This window comes from Homalodisca vitripennis, chromosome 5 (assembly GCF_021130785.1).
Source record: "Homalodisca vitripennis isolate AUS2020 chromosome 5, UT_GWSS_2.1, whole genome shotgun sequence".
Lineage (NCBI taxonomy): Eukaryota > Metazoa > Arthropoda > Insecta > Hemiptera > Cicadellidae > Homalodisca > Homalodisca vitripennis.
Window position 1 is genome coordinate 23,179,803 of NC_060211.1, and position 23,813 is coordinate 23,203,615.

At 34.3% G+C, this 23,813-nt stretch overlaps 1 protein-coding gene across 16 annotated transcripts in view; it reads right to left on the reverse strand.

Annotated features, from left to right (window-relative positions):
* Positions 1–23,813, reverse strand: part of LOC124361841 (proline-rich extensin-like protein EPR1) — a 101,494-nt gene that overhangs the window by 51,231 nt on the left and 26,450 nt on the right. For all 16 annotated transcript variants that reach the window (XM_046815859.1, XM_046815861.1, XM_046815860.1 and 13 more), the window contains 15 exons: positions 19,724–19,759; positions 18,503–18,577; positions 16,411–16,470; positions 15,176–15,247; positions 15,009–15,050; positions 13,821–13,874; positions 13,006–13,125; positions 10,177–10,230; positions 7,579–7,668; positions 6,046–6,114; positions 5,131–5,244; positions 4,406–4,459; positions 4,074–4,130; positions 1,310–1,354; positions 310–411 (listed from right to left, as the gene is read on the reverse strand). In XM_046815859.1, the coding sequence (XP_046671815.1) occupies positions 310–411; positions 1,310–1,354; positions 4,074–4,130; positions 4,406–4,459; positions 5,131–5,244; positions 6,046–6,114; positions 7,579–7,668; positions 10,177–10,230; positions 13,006–13,125; positions 13,821–13,874; positions 15,009–15,050; positions 15,176–15,247; positions 16,411–16,470; positions 18,503–18,577; positions 19,724–19,759 (1,044 nt within the window). The remainder of the gene's footprint in view (positions 1–309; positions 412–1,309; positions 1,355–4,073; positions 4,131–4,405; positions 4,460–5,130; positions 5,245–6,045; positions 6,115–7,578; positions 7,669–10,176; positions 10,231–13,005; positions 13,126–13,820; positions 13,875–15,008; positions 15,051–15,175; positions 15,248–16,410; positions 16,471–18,502; positions 18,578–19,723; positions 19,760–23,813) is intronic.

Sequence of the window (23,813 nt, forward strand, 5' to 3'; positions counted from 1 at the left end):
GGTTGATATCTGTCACTTGTTTTAAAAACATATCCTAATTAGACTGAACATTTTGTCGGATTTGAATATTATTCAGCTTAAAGACTTTGTCCTAAATATTTTTTTCTAAAAATGTTTTCCTAAAAACACAAATAGACTAACGGATAGTGAACGAAGCGAGAAGGACTATACTTTATATGACATTTCTTACTTATATTGACATGACAAATCAAATTGTGAAGTTTGATACGGTAATTTGTGAACACCCTGTATATTCTACATTTAAGATCTATGTTGCTATGTTTCTATATAACTACTGAAATATCTCACCGGGGCTCCAAATCCCCATCCTTCGCTGGCCTGCATCAAATTTCTACCACGAGGGGCTCTCTCGGCTTGCTGGGCCTGGGCTGCTACAGCCGCTGCTTGCGCCTGAAAAAAGTCAGTCGTTCTTATTTTACAGCTTATTAATTAAATAATATAGAATAAAAAATATATAAATATTAACTTTGTTGCTACTGATCTAGTCAATAATCCGTACATCTTGTAGCACGGTCTGAAAATATATATGGGATATTTTTACACTCAGTTTTTTCTTACAAATTAATACTTAGACTTTACCGGTTACTTAATAAACAATTTCAGTATTAAGTACGGTTATCAAAGGAAATGGACAATTTATTAAGTGCGAAAATTAAAATCTTTTAAAATCGAATCAAATCGTATAACAAGTTACGCTCAATACGTACGATAGATTCCCTTTGTAATGGAATAATTATATTTACTGTATTTAAAGGCATATTTAATGTGTACTGGAAGACATGTTGATTTTTATTCATAAAAATCACAAAAACAAAGCTAAACTTCACACGCTTTTGTTTTCTTATTTTTAGTCGTAGGATTACCGAATATTTTAAAGTATAATTAAAAGGTAACCAAAAGCCTTATAGATATTTTTATCAGTTGTTAATAAAACAAACTTAAACTTGTTTACAATATAGAAGAAAACTTATAGAGCATTCTAGTTAATTATATTGCTGAGCTACATACATAATTTAAAAATAAGTGCGTAAAGTTTTTGAAGTCAGCATTGTTTGTATGGGTTAAAACTCAAGTTCGTTTCATTACATCCGGCTCTTAAGGAAAACTGCCATTTAACCATATTCGCTTACATTCAGTATGTTTCAATACAATAGTAAAAACATAATACTGGCAACATAAAAGAAATATGTTTTCCTGGTCGATATGAAATATTAATTTAATTTTAAATTGTACACATAGACAAAATTGTACATCGTATTGAATAAAGGTTAAAAAAATAATTTCATACCTGTTGTTGTGCAGCTTTTCGTCGATCAGTTGGCGGACAAGGTTCCTTAAAAAAACAAAAATAGTCAGCATTATTTAAAAACTAATATTATGTGGACTAAAATAGTAGTGTTTTTTTAAAAGTCCTCGTGCCTAACATTGGAATCAAATTTCATGTTAATTTTGTTTATTCAAAGAACCACTGTGTTTTAGTAACAATTAATCAATCAATCTCAAGTATTCAATTTGTTTGATGAATTCAATTTTATCTCTGATATTAGTGAACAACCAACTAGTAGGGGAGCCACTTCACTATCAATTCCAATTCATAGATCAACAATTTCTAATAGGTCGTTTAGTGTTCAGGCCGTGGCATTTCGCCTTTGGAACGCTCTCCCTGATGATATTGGAAGTATTGAGGGTCATACGTGCTTAGGGGCGAGGGTCAGGGACTTATTACTGGGGGCTGTGGTGGTGACGGCGGTGGTGCTTGCGGTGTGTGTGTGTGAGGTCAGACAGTGTGTTTGAAGCGGTTGAATGTGTTATTGGTCTTTCTATTTTCTCTGTTACATTGTTAGCTTCTTTTCTTTATCTTTATTAAGAATTATATTATCCAGTTCATTAGTTATTTTATGTAAATTAAGCAACTTCGTTTACACTTTGTTATAACGTATAAGTATGTTAACATTCTGCATGTTTCTATATTCAATTATTGTAAATGTACTGTATATGATACGAGATTGATTGAAAGATAGGGCTTTTCAGGCATAACTCCGCCTCTTTAATAAAGGCATTCCTCATTTCATAATTTTTTTTTTTTATTTCATTGTACTTTTCATGTTATATTTATAAAAACTTTAAAAACCAGTTAACAGTAGATTATTATGATCTATAATATAGTGAAACTGTTGTTATATACATTGGAAAGGAGCAGCAACTTGTAGTTCAGCTGAAAGCTAGTGTGAAATAAAATTGATCGCCCAACTGTCATAATTTATCTAGCTCTATATATTTTATATATAATTCTCTAACCATTTACAATTATAAATTTTACTTAAAACATATATTTAAACGGAATGAAATCTTCGTCAGGCATTCACGTTTTAAAATGCTCCAAAATGAATAAATTATTTATTTTCTTCATTTTAACAGTAAGTTAATAAATGCTATATGACAACCATATTAACAAATTACACTAACATTAATTTTATGGTAATATAATTTTTAAAATCTAAGAGGAAATAGTGTTTGAAAGGCGAAACCTGTTTAGAGATTCCATCACTTAATATATAACATAAATAGAAAAAAGTATTCTTTTGCGGTGTCAGACGGAATACATGAAAAGTTTCTCCCACTTTGTTAAGCATAACATTATTATTATTTAAGACTAATACAATTCTAAATTATTTATACATTTAATTTGTATAAGCTTAGACTCATCTTCTACTTCTATATATATATATATATATATATATATATATATATATATATATATTTATATGTGCACGAACAAAAGTATGAGAGAAATGTTGTTCAATGTTTTGAAAATTTACGTCAATATAATTATTTTAAGATAAACTAAAAATATTGCTTATTACGTTACATTATTAATGGATTTAAAATATAATATTTTCAAATACACATTGAAGTAATCCATCGTCATGGGGATTTGAAAAATGATTATCTATAGCATGTATGTTCAGATTTAACCAAGAAATATAACATTGCAACCAATATTCCTACGTGTTTAATATTTTTGTTGTTTGGCGTAAGTTTTTTAAATGATGAAGGAGCTATGTAATTGAATGTGTTCATATAAAAATTTAAATTTAGTTTAATTACTTTAAGTCCTACAATTAAATCTGTTCTAAATTACACCCAAAATAAAGACAAAAGACTTCGGTCTCAATAACTAATCACGGCTTGGTCTCGTGAATTTAATACGAGTATAAAAACCATGTAATAATTCAACCTACATTTTATTTGGCGCAGTCAAAGAGTTGAATGGTATATATGTATATTGTAGATGATAGGCTATACATCTGTATAATCTCGAGATGGCTGATTAAAGAATATTTCATTAAGCTTCAGATACAAAAGCATATAACCCAAAAAGCTTAATTCACAATATCTGTTATTTTAGAATCCTAAAAAGGCTAAAATAGTGTGTTGGATCAGTAACTTGAATATTTAAACATTCTGGATAATTTGGGGTACTGAATATCTGGTAACTTAATATACAAGTAGTTGGATAATATTTTACATTTTTAATTTGTTCCACATTTATTTATTTATTTATCAACGGTCAGTGCCATTTACACAAATGTACAAACAAGCAACTAGTACATACAAAAGTACAAATTACAACATAAGTTATCAACAATATTTACTAGATAGCTTCAAGATGTATATAAATAATTTCCAACAAATAATTATTTTAAATACACAAATAGTAACAACAAAGAGTATAAACTAAGCAACAATCAATAAATAATCTCTAACAACAATTGACTTCAACCAACCCAAGAACAATACTGATATGTAGGTATATAAATGCTATTAACTACAATGGGACCAACTAGCATTTGATCTAAATACATTTTAAATGCTATGCCTAAGAACAAAAAGAAGATAAGACTAGAAAAAGAATAAGTATAAAGAACACATTATTATATAGAACACATTAAATTATTATTCAAAAGAATCATATTTTGTAATAATAATTATCCATTAGTATCTCGTTTATATTTCATTAGTAAAAATAGTTTATATAACATAAGTCTTACCTCTTCTTGTGCATCACCCCAATTTATACTTGTTTTCATCAGGTTGCGACGAGCTGCCTGAAAATTGATACATTTCATTTACAACGAATTACGTGTGGCAGATAAGAGAGAAAATAATAGTTCTAGAGCACCCAAGTTAACCTAATACAGTCGCTTCGGTATATGGTACACACCGAACCAACAATTTCGCAATTTTAAATAAATAGGGTATATGATTCAAATGTTGGTTTTCCAACTCATAGGATATGGTTAAGGTGGCATTCTCTAATTACGTTGGGAAAGATATTAAACTTATTATTTATAATTGTTTTATTTACTTATTGTTTACGTACTTGTCCTCCAGTCGGCGGACAGACAGGTGCAGCACCACCTCCAGTCGCAGCGGCCTGTTAAAAAATTAAAAACTGCGTTAATAAATAATGATAGTTAATTGCCGAGTCACTTACATTTGAAAAAATTTTAAAAAATAGCCAAGTGTTCCAAGTTTTAAACAACGAGACACACACAGAAATCTTAAGAGCAAGGATACTTCTACATTCTTTACAGCTCCTATAATATGTAAACCACTTACAAAAAGACACTGGGCGATTTTAGTTTACGTAGTGTGGAGTAAAATACCCCTCCACCGCTGTGATGCCGCCCTCTACCAGTATCCCCACCACTGCTCGGCACTCGCCCGCTCACTCTATCCCCTGACCTGACCACTGCCACTTAGCGGCTAACCTCACACCAAAATGCAAGCTCCCTGGATACGCCTATGGCTATATTAGTCTGTTCAACTAATATAGTACGCTTGTAGGCCTATAGGCCTACTCAGAAAAATACAATGTACTTTTAGAATAGGTGAGTAGCTGCAAACAAAATGGCGCGAGTGATACACGATCCACACAGCTGATAAAACAGAGACGAAGAGATGCTTGTCACATCCCCACCATTGGAGGGGGTCCCTCCTGCGCGTGGCTGCAAAGATATTTTCTTCTGCGCAGGTTTCTTTGCGAACGGTTTATCTATAATATAAAATCTTCCTGTACATTTATTAGTGTCATTGGTTATATACCTGTTCTGCTGCTGCTTGAACGTCCTCCATTTGCATCATGTCCGGGACTTGAACAGGTCTCTGGTATTGCGGACGCCCGAAGCGGTCTCTGACAACTGTTTGCTGCTGTTGTTGCTGAAAATAAAATATAACATAAATAATTAATAAATTAATTTATAACATGAATAGTAAATTAATGAAAATAAATAATTTTACAGTATTTTGGTATTGTGAAAACTGTTTCTTCACTTTGAGCTAAATTCTAGTTTACATTACACTAATAACTGTACTAATTTAATTTAATTCCATTTTTAAATGTTCTATTTCTGAAAAACTAAAAAAAAATATTTTTTTCAATCTTCGCCGTATAATTGCACGCAGAGGCGATGAACAATTAAGCCACTCTTGGTCAATAAACAACTTTTGTTATAATACAACCACATAATTCCTTTTTATAAGCGTTTATAAATATACAACATAAATAAAATTGAAACCCTGATGAATTTTGTCTTTCATTTATATAATATACAACAACAGTTAACGTTTGGTACTGTAAACATAAACTATAATATAAATTAATAAGTTAATAAATGTTATACACTTTGCATCAATAAAGTATAATAAAACTAAATTTAGCCAAATATTACAATAATATTTTGCAAAGGTTAATTATGTGGAGCTTCAAGCAATAAACAACTAATAGAGTATTTTGAATAAAATCATTATAATACTCTGGACTAAAACAAAGTTAGTAAAGTTTGTATCTATCTTATTAAACATTATTATAATTTTGAATGTATTTAAGAATCAATCAAATGCACATTCAAAAATAATAAATAAGGTTTCCTAATTAAGATTTACCTGATACTATAAAAGTATATAACGTTACTCTTTATGTTGTTAATAGCATGAAACACAATTGTTGATTGAACTAACCGGTGGTGCATCCGGGTGAAGGTACTGTGGTACTAGTTCACAAGGGTGCTCTACAATCGATGGCAATTCCTGGAAATAAAGCAATGTTGTTAGTAGCATGAAATACAAGTGTTGTTATTGAACTAATCGGTGGTGCATCCGGGTGAAGGTACTGTGGTACTAGTTCACAAGGGTGCTCTACAATCGATGGCAATTCCTGGAAATCAAGCAATGTTGTTAGTAGCATGAAACACAACTGTTGTGATTGAACTAATCGGTGGTGCATCCGGGTGAAGGTACTGTGGTACTAGTTCACAAGGGTGCTCTACAATCGATGGCAATTCCTGGAAATCAAGCAATGTTGTTAGTAGCATGAAACACAACTGTTGTGATTGAACTAATCGGTGGTGCATCCGGGTGAAGGTACCGTGGTACTAGTTCACAAGGGTGCTCTACAATCAATGGCAATTCCTGGAAATCAAGCATCGTTAGTAGCATGAAACACAATTGTTGATTGAACTAATCGGTGGTGCATCCGGGTGAAGGTACCGTGGTACTAGTCCACATGGGTGCTCTACAAACGCTGGCAATTCCTGGAAATTAAGCAATTTTCGTTAGTAGCATGAAACACAATTGTTGATTGAACTAACCGGTGGTGCATCCGGGTGAAGGTACTGTGGTAGGCTACTAGTCCACATGGGTGCTCTACAAACGCTGGCAATTCCTGGAAATTAAGCAATTTTGTTAGTAGCATGAAACACAATTGTTGATTGAACTAACCGGTGGTGCATCCGGGTGAAGGTACTGTGGTAGGCTACTAGTCCAGACGGATGCTCTACAAACGCAATATGGAAATCAAGCAATAATCAAAAGATACTATCTATATATATATATATATATATATATATATATATATATATATATATATATATATATATATATATATATATAGTATCTTTTGATTATTATAGAACTATGACCAAAATTATTTCAATTACAACATAACAACGTTGTGCACAAAACTGTACTGCATTAAGTGATATCGATTAGTTTATCACACAGGCCGTACATATGCTCAATATAAACTCAAAATTGTGTGATTTTTCATCAGCAACAACAACATAGGAGTTATGTAGCGTGAATAGTGTAAACCCATGCCTAGCAACGCACTAGTGCCATCGTGCAGTTCAATCTTACAGTCCAATCACATAGCGTAGGAGCTAGGAGTTTTGTTTGATTTTGTTGACATGCTGTCTTCCAATCGTGCAGTCCAAACACATGATGTAGATCCTTTACAAGACACAATTTAGTTTCTTGCTTGAATTTTGTTGACATGCTACCGTCCAATCGTGCAGTCCAAACACATGGTGTAGACCCTTTACAAGACACAAATATATAAAACATAAGTAAATAAATTTAAAGTAAACTGTGAAATTTACTTTCAATTTAATTATTTTGAGAAATATTGTGTTATTTCAACTGAAAAATTAAGCATATTGATGATATATTTACTGGAATTAACTACATTTAACTACAAGGAACACGTGGTCTTACCGTATTCCAATCAACCAGGTCGGTTGGGTCTTGTTGTCTGGCTGGTTGTTGGCGTCCATGGCGGGAGCGAGGATCTGGAGGTGGTGGACACTGCAATTCATTTCCTTAATTTTAGAATTTGCAAACCGGTTGAATGTTATAACACACCAAATAGCATGTAAATTAACTAATCTGGTTGTAAAATACTCCAATTTGTTTTTCTAGCAAAGTACAAAGGGATCTGGAAACTTTAAAAACGTAACTGACTGTCAGAAACTGAAAACAATCTGCCTAGTAAAACTTCGATCACAGATTTGCAACCTATCCAAATATTACTTACTGAAAGTTTTTTTTTATTTTGTGTTTGTCAAAAACATCTTGTGCAGTTAACTTAGGCGTAGCTATGAGGGTTTAGCTTTATTTGTTTTAAGAAGATCCCCTTTTAGCCTCATTCTGCCACGTCCTCAGGGGATACTAGTCTGTGCGAGGATCTTATCAAACATAATAAGGGAGAAAATATCGACAGTACTGATAAACACTAACTCAGATCCAAAATCTGACAACTCGAACTGTTTACTTAACGGCTATAAAATATGCCATAGAGAATATTCTTCTTACCAATTATTCAATCATTTAAGCATCATTTATAGTAAACTTCTAAAAATATTTACTTTTAATAATTTCAAATTTATATAGTTTTATCTTAAATACTTTTTAATATATTTTATTTTTGAATGCTTTACATCGGCATTTCAACAGGCTCTCGATTTGCGTTAGACAAGTATAAGATATCAAAAACTTTTTTAATTACTATAAAATAATGATGATGCTACCAAATGGTCACATATTGATACCTCTCGTTATCTGATGTATCGTTTTATAAATATTAGCAAACTCTCTTTTATGGTTCGCAAGCGGTGAGTGCATAATTTCTATGTATTGTCTCTTAATAGTGTTTATTTACGTGAATTGTGTGAATTATCTTATCTTTTTTAAGTGAATTGGGTATAGAAAAGAAATTCATTCATTTGTTTTCACTGATTTGTCCCAAATAACATGGGTAATATATTGGTGATGTGTATTTTGCAGCAGCAGATATACAAACTGTTCCTTTTATTTACGTGAACTGTGTGAATTATCTTATATTTTTTAAGTGAATTGGGTATAGAAAAGAAATTCACTCATTTGTTTTCACTGATTTGTCCCAAATAACATGGGTAATATATTGGTGATGTGTATTTTACAGCAGCAGATATACAAACTGTTCCTTTTATTTACGTGAACTGTGTGAATTATCTTATATTTTTTAAGTGAATTGGGTATAGAAAAGAAATTGCACTCATTTTTTTCACTGATTTGTCCCAAATAACATGGGTAATATATTGGTGATGTGTATTTTACAGCAGCAGATATACAAACTGTTCCTTTTATTTACGTGAACTGTGTGAATTATCTTATCTTTTTTTAAGTGAATTGGGTATAGAAAAGAAATTGCACTCATTTTTTTCACTGATTTGTCCCAAATAACATGGGTAATATATCGGTGATGTGTATTTTACAGCAGCAGATATACAAACTGTTCCTTTTATTTACGTGAACTGTGTGAATTATCTTATCTTTTTTTAAGTGAATTGGGTATAGAAAAGAAATTGCATTCATTTGTTTTCACTGATTTGTCCCAAATAACATGGGTAATATATCGGTGATGTGTATTTTACAGCAGCAGATATACAAACTGTTCCTTTTATTTACGTGAACTGTGTGAATTATCTTATATTTTTTAAGTGAATTGGGTATAGAAAAGAAATTCACTCATTTTTTTCACTGATTTGTCCCAAATAACATGGGTAATATATTGGTGATGTGTATTTTACAGCAGCAGATATACAAACTGTTCCTTTTATTTACGTGAACTGTGTGAATTATCTTATCTTTTTTAATTGGGTATAGAAAAGAAATTCACTCATTTTTTTCACTGATTTGTCCCAAATAACATGGGTAATATATTGGTGATGTGTATTTTACAGCAGCAGATATACAAACTGTTCCTTTTATTTACGTGAACTGTGTGAATTATCTTATCTTTTTTTAAGTGAATTGGGTATAGAAAAGAAATTCACTCATTTTTTTCACTGATTTGTTAACATGTAATATATCGGTGATCTGTATTTTGCAGCAGCAGATATACAAACTGTTCCTTTTATTTACGTGAACTGTGTGAATTATCTTATCTTTTTTTAAGTGAATTGGGTATAGAAAAGAAATTCACTCATTTTTTTCACTGATTTGTCCCAAATAACTATACAGCAGCAGATATACAAAACTGTTCCTTTTATTTACGTGAACTGTGTGAATTATCTTATCTTTTTAGTAGAAAAGAAATTCATTCTATGCAGATAAACAAACTGTTCTTTAATACACCATAACGAATCGGTAGTTGAACTTTAAGGCACTTACTAAGGCCGCAATTTTCTTCTACCTCCTAAATTACAGTCATAAAGGCAATTGCGTCATTTACTACATACTCGTAGAAATAACATTTTTCAATTGCATGCTTAACAAATATTATAATGATATTTCTAAAAGTATATATGAGATATAAATAAAATGTATCCTTACCGCTTGAGCTGCTGGTCTTGCGCCTGGGCGGCCCGTAACCCGCGGCGGGGGCTCCTAAAGAATCAATTAAAACTACTTATTTCATTAATGATTTATAGAAACAAAAAGGGAATTATAAAAACCGTTGGTTTTATTAAAATTGGATTTAATAAGTAAAAAATTATTTTTGTACATTAATAAAACAACATTTTATGTCATTTAATTTTCTACTATTAATGTAAAGTTCTTTTTTTTTTTTTTGTTTTTTTTTTTTTTTTTTTTTTTGTTTTTTAAGGAGAATTCGATCCCCTTTGAAGCCTTAAGCCTAGTTCACACTGATATACAATGTTCGCAGACTGTATGCAGACAGTCTGCATACTGTATGTAGACTGTTTGCAGACTGTATGGATACTGTCTGCATTTCATATCCAAACCACCCTACCTTCTTTGGTGAACTACCACTTTTTTTCTGGCACATAAGGATTTGTGCCCACGACGAAACTGCATTTTCAAATTTTTAATTGTTTTGTCAACTTCACCAATATCAAAAGCTAACACCTCGGCAACGTCTTTTAACGCGTCCCCCTTTTTGTTCCGGTTTTTATATTCTGGGACCGATACATCCCATAAAGCTGGTCGTGAATGAAACTCCTCTATCAGTTTGATTGTCTTTTCCTGTGTCCACGACGTCATTATTGCACGCAATCACAACTAAAAAAACCCACAACACCAAAGGCAAAGCACAGTAGATGTTACTCAGAGGAAGGCTAAGTGTGGACTGACCCGGGCCCGGATCTCTTGTATCACGACTTATCTACACTTGCAGACTTAAGACAAGATACCGCAGATTTGTATGCGTGTCTTCCATTTGGTTGGAAAACAAGAAACATTGTATTTTGTCTCCCAAAATACAGTTTTTGTATTCAAATTGTATGCAGACTGTATGTAAACTATCTGCAGACTGTATACAGACTGTTTTCAGATTGTATGAAGACTGTCTGTTGATTGTATGCGGTTTGTCTGCGGACTGTCTCCAAACATCACCGGATACAAAAAGGTACAGTCTGCATTCAATGTATACGCACACAAATCTGCCAGTGTGGACTAGGCTTTATTCTGCCCGTCCTCATGGGCCACTGGCCTGTGCGAGGATCTGATCAAACAGAATAAGAGGGAGAATCGATACAGTACAAGATCGATAGTACTGACAAAAAGTGTTACGTAACTGACTGGATTCGAACCTGCGACATCTCTAACTCAGACTCGACGATTTAGACCGCTCGGCCATCCGCACTCCCAATCTGTTTGTTTGTTACATGATTGACTAGTAAGTCTGGTTCTTCACAAAGGTAAGTAACATTAATAAACACTACGATGAAACTACTATTTATGTTTGTTGATACCACATAGTTATCAAGTCTTGCTATGTGATTGTCTGATTACCAATTCACATTTATGATAACACTAATTAGCTTTCATAACGTCGGAAGAGCATTTATCCCTAAGCAATCGATCGATTGTTAGCTACGCTAGTTTTGATAGGAATTAGAATTGGAGGATTATACAAAAGGTTAAACATTACATAAATTATTCTGTAATATTTTTCAGTTTAACATGCTTAAATTCATCTAAAACACATATTGCTAATGATTTATTCCTTTCATAGGGGATATTGTGCTCTGCATGATCTTTTTCGATTGATTGCGCCCATAAACATTGATGTACACAAAAATTTTGTTGGCACACGATTCTTATTTGGCAACATATCACTTAAAAAACAGACATACTTTTTAGATGACTCGTCAAACCTATCTTCCTCCCCAAATTACATTTTAGTGCAACAATTCCAACCAACTAAAATTCTATGTCCAAATTTTTCACATTTAAGTTATATCTTAAAAGAGTGATAAAGTGAATTATACTTGAATGAAGAATTCTTTGCTAGCTTCTACATTTAACTCTGTATTACAAATACAGTATAATACTCTTAGGCTCACCAAAGGTGACAGTCATAGTTTAAAATCATTATTTTAAAAGTAACGTATATATATCCTTAATATATTTTTACAATACAATATAATACAATACAATTTTACAAATATAATACAACTATTATAGTTAAAACTAATAAATGTCTTTTTACGTAGTAACTGGTACGTTCTATAATTGTCTGATCATTACGAAAAAAATCCGTCGTCTACAAAATCTACAAAAATGAAAAAGACCGTATTTATCATGTTAATTTTTTTGTACACTATGTCATTACATTTAAAAATTTTTAATCTGTACATCACTTCATGAACACTATAACCTGTAGACTTTAATTATTGTTTATATTGTCTGATTCCTTCTGTCTGCGTTAAACAGGTCCTCACTGGTGAAAAATGTAATTAACCCTAGAGCTGGCATTCAATCCACTTGAAACGAACAGCTGTGTCCTAAGCGAGCTATCGACACTTTAAAGACATTAGTTATGATAGACGTGAGGTCTAAGGCACTACTCTCGGACGAAGGAGTAAGCCTCGGTGTCGCGGGTTCGATTCCCGCGCCTGACATTGGGATTTTTGCGGTCTGGTGTACACTTAAAGAATCACTTACTGGTCTGTGGTAAAGTCAGTGGAAGGGTCTACCTTAATTATGGGTGGTTGTCTTGGGTGGAAGTTGACGGAATCGGTGATAAAATAGCTTTGAAGAGTTAAAACCCATTTATACTCGTACTAAAATAACACTCAAACTGTTATATGCATAGGTACGTGCTCACGGCGGGAATAAATGAGTTGTAAATTACTTTGCCAGTTCTACGGTTAAAGAACTTAAAGATTTAAGTCATAACAGTAGTGCTCATCAAACCTCAGCTGGTGCTGCTAGATCTCCAAAAGACCAGCTGCTCTGAAACTGTTGGTTTCTGCGTGACATCTGTCGAGGAGGACATACTGGTTGAGGAGGTGGCTCTTCTACGGGTACTTGCACCTGAAATTTCATTGTACCTAGCATTGTTAAACATTCATAGTTCAGACAATTTTTATTAATTTCTCGCATATGTTCAGCTTTATTATATATAGCTTTATTCGTGTTGTGTCAAATTAAGTTAAATGACTCTGTGAGTCCTGAAGGGGACGATTTTGGGTCTAGTACTTTTTAATCTATATATAAATAAGTTGAACTTTTCAAACCAAGATTTCATGGTTCGATACGCCAATGAAACAACTTTCTGCGTCAAATCTTTTTCAAAACAAGGCTTAGAAGTAAAAGCGATTATTGCAACCAAATCTTTTCTGAGATCGATTGAAACTAACAATTTCATGTTTAATGTTATTTATCCCTGTTTTCGGCAGCAGTTGAATAAAAATGTTCCTACTGCCATGGTGGATTATTACCAATATCAGGAAACTCAAATATTTGAGCTCTAATATCTGTTATACATATATAGTGGCAAACATAAAGAAATTGAAATTACTTTTCTTTCAAATAATAATAATTTCATTAAAAAGAAAAAGAAATGAAAATGACCGCCAAATGAGAAAATAGGGGCAGTTTTTTAAAGTATTAATTGCATTATGTTCAAAAAGAAAACTCATTTCACGTTGTTTACTAAATTACACTGCTTAATTTTGTTCACGAACGTACTAAATTAAAAGTAAGTACATTACTTTAAAACACGATACCTGTGCCGGGGGTGGAGAGGCAGGTCGAGGGGAGGGTGGCCTTTGTGGTGGACACTGAAAACGAAAGAGAAAGAACATTTTAAACTTGTTATTATGACCAACTCAACTGGGTAAGCATCTCATGTGGCATTCTTATGGGTGTATTTAAAAATGCTTATTTAAAACCTGCTTAGCATGATGTTTTAATTTTTAACCATGCCATAAAACTAAAGAAGCGTAAGGGTAAAATATTAAAATTGCTCATTTTCAAAATTTAGTTTAAAGAAACATTAGAGTTCTTGCATAGATAATTTTCCATTGACTGCGACAAAAACGACCATAAATACTGGCCTATTTCAATACACCCAACTCAAAGACTCCTAGTGGAATGATTGTTCGATGGAATACACTACTTCACCCAACAAAACTGCCACAGATCTGGTGGCAACCTTTTCACACAACAATTCGCATAGCTGCCAGAGAGAACCCTTGTGGTTCGTCACAGAGGTTGGCATTTGAAACACCAACTTGTTAAGAGCTACACTCTCTCAAAGTCCGCGATAAGCTATCGTTCACAACAATAAAATCCCGTAGTCATAAACTGTACGTCTGTGTCGGTCCTTAATGTGGCGCAACGGTTTTAACTCGAAAATATTCTTTTTACAATACATTTACAATACCTTTTCTGAAGAAGGGCAGATAAAAAAGATGTCGATCATGTCAAGAGGAATAGTAAGCTTTTGTAGCAGAATTCAGGGGTAGGTCTATCAAGTAGTTCTATCGAGCATAAATAATAACTTTTAAAGATAAGAAGATCACGTTACAGTATGTATAGCACAGAATTACTGACTGTAGAGAATCATATGTTCCATTTATAAAAATATAATTGTATGGGGAACATTTTATTTGCCATATATAATTATTTTTGATTAAACATTATTCAAAAATATAGATTCTAAGTTTTAAAAACATACCATTCTGTCTTTTTCTTGGAATTACTTTCATTCTTGAAGCATTTTAGGGTTTCTTTTATTGCTGCAAAGTTTAATTGGGGAAGAGGACATTTAAGCCAAAACTTAACCTCATAATAAAGGTATTTGTTATTTAATTTAATTTTTCTTGGATAACTGTATGGATGATGTTACTACTGGTTATAGTAAATTATAAAACAAACAAATTATTAAATTTCTAACAACCAAGAAAACTTACAGGCATTGGCAGTAACGTCGGCTCTAAGGGTTCCCCTTCAGGCTAGAACAAAAAATTAAATTTCTTATATTTAGAACTGAAACTCTAGGAGTCAATAACAAACAATCAATAGCCTATTACCCAGGTTTAAAGTCATGTACTTCTGAGTAATGAAATTATATACTCACAAAAGCGTAGACAGGTGGTTGAGGGCCTTCGGGTTCACACAAGTTTACCAGGTAATTTGGATCTTGATACACCTGTAACACAAGTTTTACATTAACACTCACAGCCCAACGTAAGTATGGCGGTGCAGGATAGTCACTCTTATCGCAGATTAATATAAACTGCTATGGCTCTGAAAATATTTAAACAAATCAGAGATGTTTTAGACTGTTCAACATGTTATGGCAAAGGCACAGTCGAAAAAATATACCTTTTTTCCGAAAAATAATGCACAATTTGTCAGAAAAGTGGAAATATTTCACCGCACGTTAAAGCAGTGTTGAAGAAATTACGCTAAAATTAAATTTCATTAATGACCCATTTTTATTTCAGTTGTAGCAAGAGCATGGTGAAAGTTAATTTTTTTTCAAACTGCGCTTTGTATCCTAATGGTTTGATAAATACTTTAATGTCTTGTGATAATTCTATAATCATTGATTCTTACTTATGTTGAGTTTGCATCAAATAATATGGGTTAAAATTAAATTCAAGAATGACCTGTACATCAGCAACTATTGATATTTTTCGTCAGGCAACAGCAGCAGGACAATGTCAGCAATGTTTTATCAACAACTAACCAGGGATGTAACCAGCGAGGGGGGTTCTAGGAGTCCTGAACGCCCAAATACATTTTTTACTTTTTAGCAAACTATTATTACTATTTAAATAATTAAGTATTACTGACTTTTACTGCTGGAATATCGTTCTCATTATTAAAACGGGTCAAGATCTTTTGAAGGATTAAAATGTGGAAAGAACGGGTTGACTGGTCTTGCCTTACTTGCTGTCCACTACAAGAAAATATCAATCGTCTTGACCCCCCAAATGTTTTCCTGTTCTTGCAACTGGCAAGTAATTATTGTGCCATGTAGCGACGCAATAACTATCACTGAATTATTTTGAATGGTCGTTAATGAAAATTAGAATTGAACTTACTTGGATTCACTATAGTAGAGCGCGAAACAATTGTTACCAGAATTAATTATTGGTAACCCAATTCAATTGATTTGTTGTTCAAGCGTTAGATGAGTTTCGTTGGCTGAGTAGAACCTAACCAATTCGTGGAAAGATTTGTTATTTTACAATCTGCTTGTTTTCAAAACTAAGAAATATAGTTTAGTCTTCGCAATAATATAAAATAATAATAATATAATATAAAAATAAAATAAAACCTCGTCAAAGTTTAGTTGATACTTACGGGAGGAGGAATTAAAGCACCTCCCCCATACATTCCCCATTCCGGCACCAGATCTCTGAACTGAAAATGAGATTTAAAAGGAAAATAAGAAAAGTCTGCTCGTTATTATGGTTTGGATTATTTATTCTAAACTACTCGTAGAAATTAATAATAGTAAATATCGTGATACATTAATAGCAATCGGCTCAAATGCCCAATATATACCGCCAATGACATATTTATTGATATACTGTATAGAGGCATTTGCACAAAAATAGAAGCCTCACTGAAACGCAGTTCATAGCGTAATCTAGAAACTACAATGTTGCCTTATAGCGCTTCACTAGCGAACTCTGTTTACAACTCCTTGTACTAACTTCAGGCAGATGCCCTAAATTTGGATCGTCTTTGCGTATGACATTACGGGTAGACCCAATCGAATTTTTTGTAACAGTCCATTAGCCGAAAATCAAATTGCATGGTATAAATACGCAGCTTGGGTTTTTTATTCCATAGATTAATTTTCTGCAAGGGATAAGTTTATCGTTAGAAAGTATACAAAAAATATAAGAATTATAATTTATTCTCAGATTTTTTTATATTGACACACTTAATTGTCTGAAAACCAGGTAAGTAAAAGTTAAATCAACAGCACCCGCTTAATATGATAAACAGACAATTAAATCGAACATGTTTAGTCTCTTTATTGACTTGTCTGACGATTATATCACTAATATTCATATTTCCGATGGTCAGCTTGAAGTGTATCAAGGCAGGAAGAGTATAGACTGAGAAAAAGTAATTTTTATATCTTTCGATCCATTTCGACTGCTACCAAAGTTAGTAAGGTTGACAATTGCTTTCTTTGTTAGAAAAACAATCCTCTACTGAGTTCGAGAGAAACAGTTATATGCTTAAGCAGTGCAGGTTCTTGGTTTTTTGACTATACGTGTTGCAGAACACATCCCCCTATTTTAGCAATATTAGCAGTAGGAGTTCTATTTGAGAATATTCAATTATGGTTTTCATGAGAATTGGTAGCAAAGGCCTTACAATGTTCTTGTGTTTTGGAATATCGTCCGTTTTGGAAGGATGTAAATGAGTGTATTCACGTGCTGCTTAAGTGTACCAGGCAAAAAACTTATCCATTAAGAAAGCTTAGAATTAAAACATAAAAGATAAATTAAACACTACGAATCGTTTCCAATGGTTTTCTATTAAACTCAATATAATTTAATTTAGGACAAACAATAGGTTAGTATATTTTGGAATTGCGAGTAAGAATATTCTTTTGCAGTAAAGAAACAGCTATGAAACTTAAAATGTATTTATTCGTTCTGTGTAACACTTGCTTTATATTGTGTTTTTTTGTTTGTTGAATTTTTTGGCAGTAAAGAAACTGCTATAAAACAAAATGTATTTATTCGTTCTGTGTAACACGCTTTATATTGGGTTTTTTTTTTTGTTTGTGGAATGTTTTGGCAGTAAAGAAACTGCTATAAAACAAAATGTATTTATTCGTTCTGTGTAACACGCTTTATATTGTGTTTTTTTTGTTTGTTGAATTTTTTGGCAGTAAAGAAACAGCTATAAAACAAAATGTATTTATTCGTTCTGTGTAACACTTGCTTTATACTGTGTTTTTTGTGTTTTTTTGTTTGTTGAATATTTGTTTGCAGTAAAGAAACAGCTATAAAACAAAATGTATTTATTCGTTCTGTGTAACACATTGCTTTATTTTGTGTTTTTATTTTATTTTACAAGTTTTCTTGAACATTTTTATTATTTATTTTTTAGTGATAACTGAAAAATAAGTAATTCTTGATTAAAATAACAAATGTAATCCAAACGTTTCGTGAACACTGAAAAGGGACAATGATGAAAATTTCATCTTTATTCAAATATGGCTTTCTTGAATAACACATTTTTTCTTACTTTTTTTGGGACATTTTCAGCATATTGTTAACTTTTGCATAAACGATTAGATAATCTACCACACGATAAAACACGTGATAATACGTACATTTAGTGAGTAATGAGCAACATCGACATTACTATCGATGTCGGAGTCGAGTTGCATTACTCACATATATTCTATTGGCTGAGAACTTACGAAACTTCCAGAGGGAGCCTTCTCCCGCTGATCTGGGGCAGTCCAGCAGGGGTCAAGTTCTTCTGCGGGTGGCGGCTGGAAACACAACAAGCATATAATATAACAGACATCCACTACCAATTACGCAAGACGCCGACATGAGCAAATGTATAATGGTTAAAATAAATAAACAACGTTGTAAATAGCTAAACTATACACTGGTTGGTTCAGGTAAAGAACCATTAAAATTGCCATTATAACAGACATTTAATATAAGAGTATTAAGTAATTGAATATACTTTTACATTACTTTTATCTTAATCTGGTAGTTTTAACCATGATCATAAAATTAATTAGAAAATATTTACAAAATAAATGAATAATATTTTAGCCTTTTATATTACGTAAAAATCTGTAAATAATACAAAAACCTTATTTTCTGGACGATGCGTTAAAATTTCAATACTTACCCGAAGTGGGTGAATTTAAATTTTCATTATTATATTTCAAACTTTTACAGTGCAATAAAATTGTATATTGTCTTTGTTTGATTTGCCTATTTCAACCCACAATTAGATATTACATGTTTCATGCCTTAAAATTAAACAATATCACTCTTATGTGGATAGCATGTACAGCAGTATTTTAAAAGTTTAATCTAATTATTTGGAAAATGTTTTTTTATTTTATAAATTTTGAAAGAATTTTAGTTACAATAAACTTGATTTTTAAAAGTTTGAATTTACTTTAATTTTTAATTCAGTTTTTAATTACTTTCCTTTCAGTCAAACATAGTTTTACAATATGAATTTAGGTATGTTTGGCTACATCAAAATTTATCATAAAACGAATAATTATTATAACAAACATTATAGTGCACTAAGCGCGAATAAACAATGGTCACAAACGCAACATGGGGAAGTATTCAAATGGAGACAAGACCTAGAAAATAATTATAAAATGATAATACGGCTGAATTGTTTCTCTTATTTTGACATAAATATCGATCTTTATAAATTAACTAAATTCAAATACTGCTGAATAAAAGGTTGAAAGCATGTGTTTCAGAGGATTCACATATATTTTAAATTTGCTAGCAACACTGTAAAACTTTACTGTTGACAATAATTATTATAATGTTAATAAACAAATACAATTTTGCAGTAAACATTATAAATATATGTTACATTTTAAATTACTAGCAGTATTTCTAAATATAAACATAGTTATATATTTACTTACACGAAATTCTTCAAATATGTCTAATGTTTCCGTAACCTGCAACAGTAAATCACGTGTAAGCCTCATTCTGTACAGGGTTTATCCTACATTACTCAATCATACTTTGGTAATGCACGTGTAATTACAAAATAATCACTTTAAAACTAGCAGTTATATATGCTTTAGAATTTTTAAGCAGGTAGCGAAAATGTTAAAATTATAAAGGACATTGTTAATACACAACTATGCACAAGAGGTAAAATTAATCCTTTCCAATACTTAACTTGATACACAATTTAAAATTACTCTTCTTTTATGGAACTAAGTAACTATAAGGAAACAATTTTTGGCACGGCCATTTATAACCGATTGAAACTCAAATTGATGGATAACAGTTAACTATTTTTCAAGTTTTTCTTTGGTGATAAATAATTTAAAAGGGTGACAGGACAGAAAAGATTTTGCCATATATAAATGTTATATGAAAATTTTAAATTATATTTATAATAAATATACAGCGTGTCCCAGAACACTGCAAACCTTGGTACAGTTTGATGTTTAATTAAATTGTGTTACTAATTATTTGTAATACATCTAGTTGTATATGTAACCCAGGTTGTATGTGTACCCCAGATTGTATGTACAGCCCAGGTTTAATGTCCACTACAGGTTGTATGTGTACCCCAGGTTGTATGTGTACCCCAGGTTGTATGTGTACCCCAGGTTGTATGTACACCCCAGGTTGTATGTCCACCCCAGGTTGTATGTGTACCCCAGGTTGTATGTGTACCCCAGGTTGTATGTCGACCCCAGGTTGTATGTATACCCCAGGTTGTATGTACACCCCAGGTTGTATGTTTACCCCAGGTTGTATGTTTACCCCCAGGTTGTATGTTTACCCCCAGGTTGTATGTACATCCCAGGTTGTATGTGTACCCCAGGTTGTATGTATAGCCCAGGTTTAATGTCCACCACAGGTTGTATGTCCACCCCAGGTTGTATGTGTATCCCAGGTTGTATGTTTACACCCCAGGTTGTATGTGTACCCCAGGTTGTATGTGTACCCCAGGTTGTATGTGTACCCCAGGTTGTATGTATACCCCAGGTTGTATGTTTACCCCCAGGTTGTATGTACACCCCAGGTTGTATGTGTACCCCAGGTTGTATGTATACCCCAGGTTGTATGTGTACCCCAGGTTGTATGTACACCCCAGGTTGTATGTTTACCCCAGGTTGTATGTACACCCCAGGTTGTATGTGTACCCCAGGTTGTATGTGTACCCCCAGGTTGTATGTACACCCCAGGTTGTATGTGTACCCCAGGTTGTATGTATAGCCCAGGTTTAATGTCCACCACAGGTTGTATGTCCACCCCAGGTTGTATGTGTACCCCAGGTTGTATGTGTACCCCAGGTTGTATGTGTACCCCAGGTTGTATGTGTACCCCAGGTTGTATGTTTACCCCCAGGTTGTATGTACACCCCAGGTTGTATGTGTACCCCAGGTTGTATGTGTACCCCAGGTTGTATGTGTACCCCAGGTTGTATGTGTACCCCAGGTTGTATGTGTACCCCAGGTTGTATGTCGACCCCAGGTTGTATGTGTGCCCCAGGTTGTATGTGTACCATAGGTTGTATGTGTACCCCAGGTTGTATGTTTACCCCCAGGTTGTATGTACACCCCAGGTTGTATGTGTACCCCAGGTTGTATGTATACCCCAGGTTGTATGTTTACACCCAGGTTGTATGTACACCCCAGGTTGTATGTGTATCCCAGGTTGTATGTGTACCCCAGGTTGTATGTCGACCCCAGGTTGTATGTTTACCCCCAGGTTGTATGTTTACCCCAAGGTTGTATGTACATCCCAGGTTGTATGTGTACCCCAGGTTGTATGTATAGCCCAGGTTGTATGTCGACCCCAGGTTGTATGTATACCCCAGGTTGTATGTTTACCCCCAGGTTGTATGTACACCCCAGGTTGTATGTGTATCCCAGGTTGTATGTGTACCCCCAGGTTGTATGTCGACCCCAGGTTGTATGTGTACCCCAGGTTGTATGTATAGCCCAGGTTTAATGTCCACCACAGGTTGTATGTCCACCCCAGGTTGTATGTGTATCCCAGGTTGTATGTGTATCCCAGGTTGTATGTATACCCCAGGTTGTATGTCGACCCCAGGTTGTATGTGTGCCCCAGGTTGTATGTATACCCCAGGTTGTATGTCGACCCCAGGTTGTATGTTTACCCCCAGGTTGTATGTACACCCCAGGTTGTATGTGTACCCCAGGTTGTATGTTTACCCCCAGGTTGTATGTTTACCCCAGGTTGTATGTACATCCCAGGTTGTATGTGTACCCCAGGTTGTATGTATAGCCCAGGTTTAATGTTCACCACAGGTTGTATGTCCACCCCAGGTTGTATGTGTATCCCAGGTTGTATGTGTATCCCAGGTTGTATGTATACCCCAGGTTGTATGTCGACCCCAGGTTGTATGTGTGCCCCAGGTTGTATGTGTACCATAGGTTGTATGTGTACCCCAGGTTGTATGGTTACCCCCAGGTTGTATGTACACCCCAGGTTGTATGTGTACCCCAGGTTGTATGTATACCCCAGGTTGTATGTTTACACCCAGGTTGTATGTACACCCCAGGTTGTATGTGTATCCCAGGTTGTATGTGTACCCCAGGTTGTATGTCGACCCCAGGTTGTATGTTTACCCCCAGGTTGTATGTTTACCCCAAGGTTGTATGTACATCCCAGGTTGTATGTGTACCCCAGGTTGTATGTATAGCCCAGGTTGTATGTCGACCCCAGGTTGTATGTATACCCCAGGTTGTATGTTTACCCCAGGTTGTATGTACACCCCAGGTTGTATGTGTATCCCAGGTTGTATGTGTACCCCAGGTTGTATGTCGACCCCAGGTTGTATGTTTACCCCCAGGTTGTATGTACACCCCAGGTTGTATGTGTACCCCAGGTTGTATGTTTACCCCAGGTTGTATGTCGACCCCCAGGTTGTATGTACATCCCAGGTTGTATGTGTACCCCAGGTTGTATGTTTATCCCAGGTTGTATGATTATCCCAGGTTGTATGTATACCCCAGGTTGTATGTCGACCCCAGGTTGTATGTGTGCCCCAGGTTGTATGTGTACCATAGGTTGTATGTGTACCCCAGGTTGTATGTTTACCCCCAGGTTGTATGTACACCCCAGGTTGTATGTGTACCCCAGGTTGTATGTTTACCCCAGGTTGTATGTTTACCCCCAGGTTGTATGTTTACCCCCAGGTTGTATGTACATCCCAGGTTGTATGTGTACCCCAGGTTGTATGTATAGCCCAGGTTTAATGTCCACCACAGGTTGTATGTCCACCCCAGGTTGTATGTGTATCCCAGGTTGTATGTATACCCCAGGTTGTATGTCGACCCCAGGTTGTATGTGTACCCCAGGTTGTATGTGTACACCCCAGGTTGTATGTGTACCCCAGGTTGTATGTTTACCCCAGGTTGTATGTACACCCCAGGTTGTATGTGTACCCCAGGTTGTATGTATACCCCAGGTTGTATGTTTACCCCCAGGTTGTATGTACACCCCAGGTTGTATGTTTACCCCAGGTTGTATGTACACCCCAGGTTGTATGTCGACCCCAGGTTGTATGTTTACCCCCAGGTTGTATGTACATCCCAGGTTGTATGTGTACCCCAGGTTGTATGTATAGCCCAGGTTTAATGTCCACCACAGGTTGTATGTCCACCCCAGGTTGTATGTGTATCCCAGGTTGTATGTGTGCCCCAGGTTGTATGTGTACCATAGGTTGTATGTGTACCCCAGGTTGTATGTTTACCCCCAGGTTGTATGTACACCCCAGGTTGTATGTGTACCCCAGGTTGTATGTGTACCCCAGGTTGTATGTGCATCCCAGGTTGTATGTGTATCCCAGGTTGTATGTATACCCCAGGTTGTATGTCGACCCCAGGTTGTATGTGTGCCCCATTTTGTATGTGTACCATAGGTTGTATGTGTACCCCAGGTTGTATGTTTACCCCAGGTTGTATGTACACCCCAGGTTGTATGTGTACCCCAGGTTGTATGTATACCCCAAATTGTACGTAT